The sequence below is a fragment of the Solanum dulcamara genome, chromosome 4 (genome assembly GCF_947179165.1).
Source record: "Solanum dulcamara chromosome 4, daSolDulc1.2, whole genome shotgun sequence".
Classification (NCBI taxonomy): domain Eukaryota; kingdom Viridiplantae; phylum Streptophyta; class Magnoliopsida; order Solanales; family Solanaceae; genus Solanum; species Solanum dulcamara.
The window spans coordinates 13,651,142-13,654,492 of NC_077240.1; the positions used below are offsets into that span (position 1 = coordinate 13,651,142).

A 3,351-nucleotide genomic window follows, 5' to 3' on the forward strand; every position below is an offset into this window, starting at 1 on the left:
AAAAATTTTGGGGATATAACAGTGGCACTACTCGAGGTGTTTGGAATGAGCTAACCTTAACTGAGGTATCTAAGTAAGCATTTGGCCCCAAGTAGTTTTGGGAAAAACTTGAAATTTTTTTGGAAACTAGTGTTTGTCCATATAATTTGTCATTACTTGACAAATATATTTGGCAAAAATCTCAAGTTCCCAAGTTCTAGAAAAAACTAGAGCTTGGGAACTTGGAAAGTTTTAAAATTTTAAAAATTATCCTAAACTTTTATATTTTATAAAACATCCATCATTATTAATTCTAACTAAATATTTATCTACCAACTTACTCCATTCTTCGTTTTCTCGATTATCTGATCTAGAAATGAAAGCTTGTCGGAAAGAGATTCTTCGTACAATGTAAAAAAAATTTATAAAAGAATAGTTTGTTATTACCTTCCCTAGAAAAGAATAGTTTGAGTGACAAGGTTGGCAAAATAATATTTTTAAAACTTTATCAAAACTTGAGAAAATTTATGGTCAAACACATGATGAAACTTTACCAAAATTTTGCTCAACAATAACTTGCCAAGAATATTTAGAAACTTGAGGCCAAAAGATACCTAACTAAAATTGATGCAAACTTTAGATGTCACCAATATGTTCCACCTTTAATCACACATGTTTACTTTAAATAGTGGTCAAAGGACAATTATATTTGGGTAAACCGATCATCCACTTCTTAAGACTTAAAGTTGTGCTTGCCCCAAGATAAAATGAGTAAAATAGTACTGTACCTTATTTACGTTGTATGGGCGTGGATTTATTTTTGATCCTTTATATATATAAAAAAGTCTTTCATGTTTCAAAAAGTGGACATTTTGAGTCCTAATTAAGCTAAACATAAAACCTCTAACTAACATAAAAAGGGAATATTGTATTGTATTTGGTAGGGCGGTACAGGACAAACCGATAAATCGTACCAAATCGACAAATCAAACCAAATCGGAAAAAAAACCCGATTAGTGGTTTGGTTTGACTTGGTTTGGTGTTTGGAAAAAAAATTCGATCATTATAGGATTGGTTTGGTTTTAACTAAAAAAAGTCAAATCGAATCCAAACCGACCCGATTATAGATATACTACTTTTAAATTATGTTATACATAAAAATATTTATTAAAATGTAATTTATAAATATTTTTTAAAAAAAAATTCATAATTTTTGTTTTCTTTCTTACATTTAAATTTGGATTTGAGAAGCCCATCTAAATAATATACAAAAAAGCTCATCTTATAAAGTTATATTATAAAGTTAAAATTTCAAATAGTGTTCTGCCTCCATCTTATATGTTGATATTTTTTACTAGAACTCTTTTCAAGAAGCATTGCTCTGTGTTTTTTATTAGATACTATTAAAAATCCGAGAAACCCGAAAAACCCGAGAAAATTGATATAAAAAACCCGACTTTTATTGATTTGGTTTGGTTTATAAATTTAATAACCCGACACAAATAATTTGGTTTGATTTGTAAAAAATTAGAACCAATCCGATCCATGTACATGATAGAAGAGACAGAGTAGAAAACTAGTCAACATCCACAAAGCTTAGAATCGTATTTTATGTAAAAGATTTGAGAATTTAAAAACAACAAAATATATATATATATATATATATATATATATAGAATAATAAACGCAGCAGCCATGACCTTTCTTTGTTTGGGCAAATTAAGTGGGCGGAGACAATAACCTTTACATTAGGTAATTGCGGTTAGTGACGGGGCTATAAATTTAAAATATATATATTAATTATGTATAATTAATATAATTTTTTATTGAATGGGGTTTGGATGAACCTTTCGGCCTTACCATCTTTGTAGTTTCTAGCATTTTATTTTTTTTGTATTTTAGTTATTCTATGATGGATATATTGGAAATTATAAGCTATGGAATTACAAACATTACTACTTGTAAGTGCAAGTAAATTCGAGACGGAACATTAAGCCAGATAATAACTTAAAATAGGTAATACTCTAGACAGATTTTACTTATCCAGACATGATTCATCAATCTCCATGAACTGGAAATGTTGAACAACAACGACAATAGTAATGATAACTATGTCTCAGTTCCAAATAAATTGGGATTGACTATATGAATCGGAAATTGTTGACGGGAGACAATATTCAGCGGTAGAAGCTATTGAGACTTGCCTTTGAGTCTCAAAGCAAATGCCTGTAAAGCCAAAAGAACTGCTCTGAGTCTCTGTTTGATTTCTTCATCTATCAGGACACCGTTGCTGTCAAACTTGGGTGGTGACTCGAATGCAAACACGAAAAGTTCAGGCTTGTTAATGAAATGAAGATCAATGTAGATTCCAATCTGTCGAAGGTGATAGTGTGATCGTCCTCCACCAAAGTTAGCTCCGGCACTCACAATTGCTGCTGCTTTATCAGCCCAGACGTTAGGAGGTCTAGATGCCCAATCAATTGCATTTTTCAACGGTCCTGAAAAAAAAGAGTAGAGAGTTATTTATGTATTCATAAACTCAAAATTCTTTCTCTCGCTCTAAGAAATTGGAGTACCTGTGACGGAGTAATTGTACTCGGGAGAAGCAAAGAGGAAACAATCAGCTTTTTCAATTTTCTTACGAAAAACCTCTACAGCGTCGGGATAAGTTCCGTTCACCTCAAGGTCCTCATTCGTAAACGGCAACGACGATATGTCGACGCACTCAATCTCCATTCCGTTAATAGAATCATTGCATATCTCCATCGCTAAGCCCAAACCAATCACACAACATGAGTATACTGTTTTATTGCTTAATTATTCAGTTCACCAAATGCATATGGTGAAGTAAAAATTTTAAATGAGAAACTAAGGAAGAAAAATTGTACCGGCATGGAGGAGACCACGGTGATAGGAAGCTTCACGGAGGGAACCGCAGAGCGCTGCTACCTTGATCACTGCTTGAGTCGCCATCGCCACTCTACGTTTTTTTTTTCAGTGTCTCATGTAATATGTTATGCTCATCACAAATTTATATACACGAATTCGGAAGACCTGACGGATGCCATGACGAACAGTGACGATTTTTCACTATGCTTCTGTGGCCTACTTTTAACGGGAGGCCTTATTTTTTTCGATAAATTAATCTATTATATATAAAAATTAGTCCTCATCCCTTATTAGAGGTTATAAATTCGAGCTTTAAAATTAAAAAGATCTTGTTAAAGAGTCTTTTCCTCTTTATTCGGTCCTGCTTATTTCAAAATTGAATTAATCCGAAAATTTATAAATAACAAACACCAAATGTAAAAAAAAATAAAAAAATTAGTGGCCCCAAAAATTTTGGACCTCTGGCCGCCCTGTCATCGTTGT

The 3,351-nt window shown here is 32.4% G+C and overlaps 1 protein-coding gene across 1 annotated transcript; it reads right to left on the reverse strand.

Annotated features, from left to right (window-relative positions):
- Positions 1-1,969: 1,969 nt before the first annotated feature.
- Positions 1,970-2,998, reverse strand: LOC129884714 (NAD(P)H:quinone oxidoreductase-like). Its single transcript, XM_055959000.1, has 3 exons — positions 2,868-2,998; positions 2,556-2,747; positions 1,970-2,477 (listed from the first exon to the last, which is right to left on the reverse strand). Exons 1-3 carry the CDS (start codon positions 2,950-2,952, stop codon positions 2,170-2,172), a joined length of 585 nt encoding a protein of 194 aa, XP_055814975.1. The 5' UTR covers positions 2,953-2,998; the 3' UTR covers positions 1,970-2,169.
- Positions 2,999-3,351: the final 353 nt, after the last annotated feature.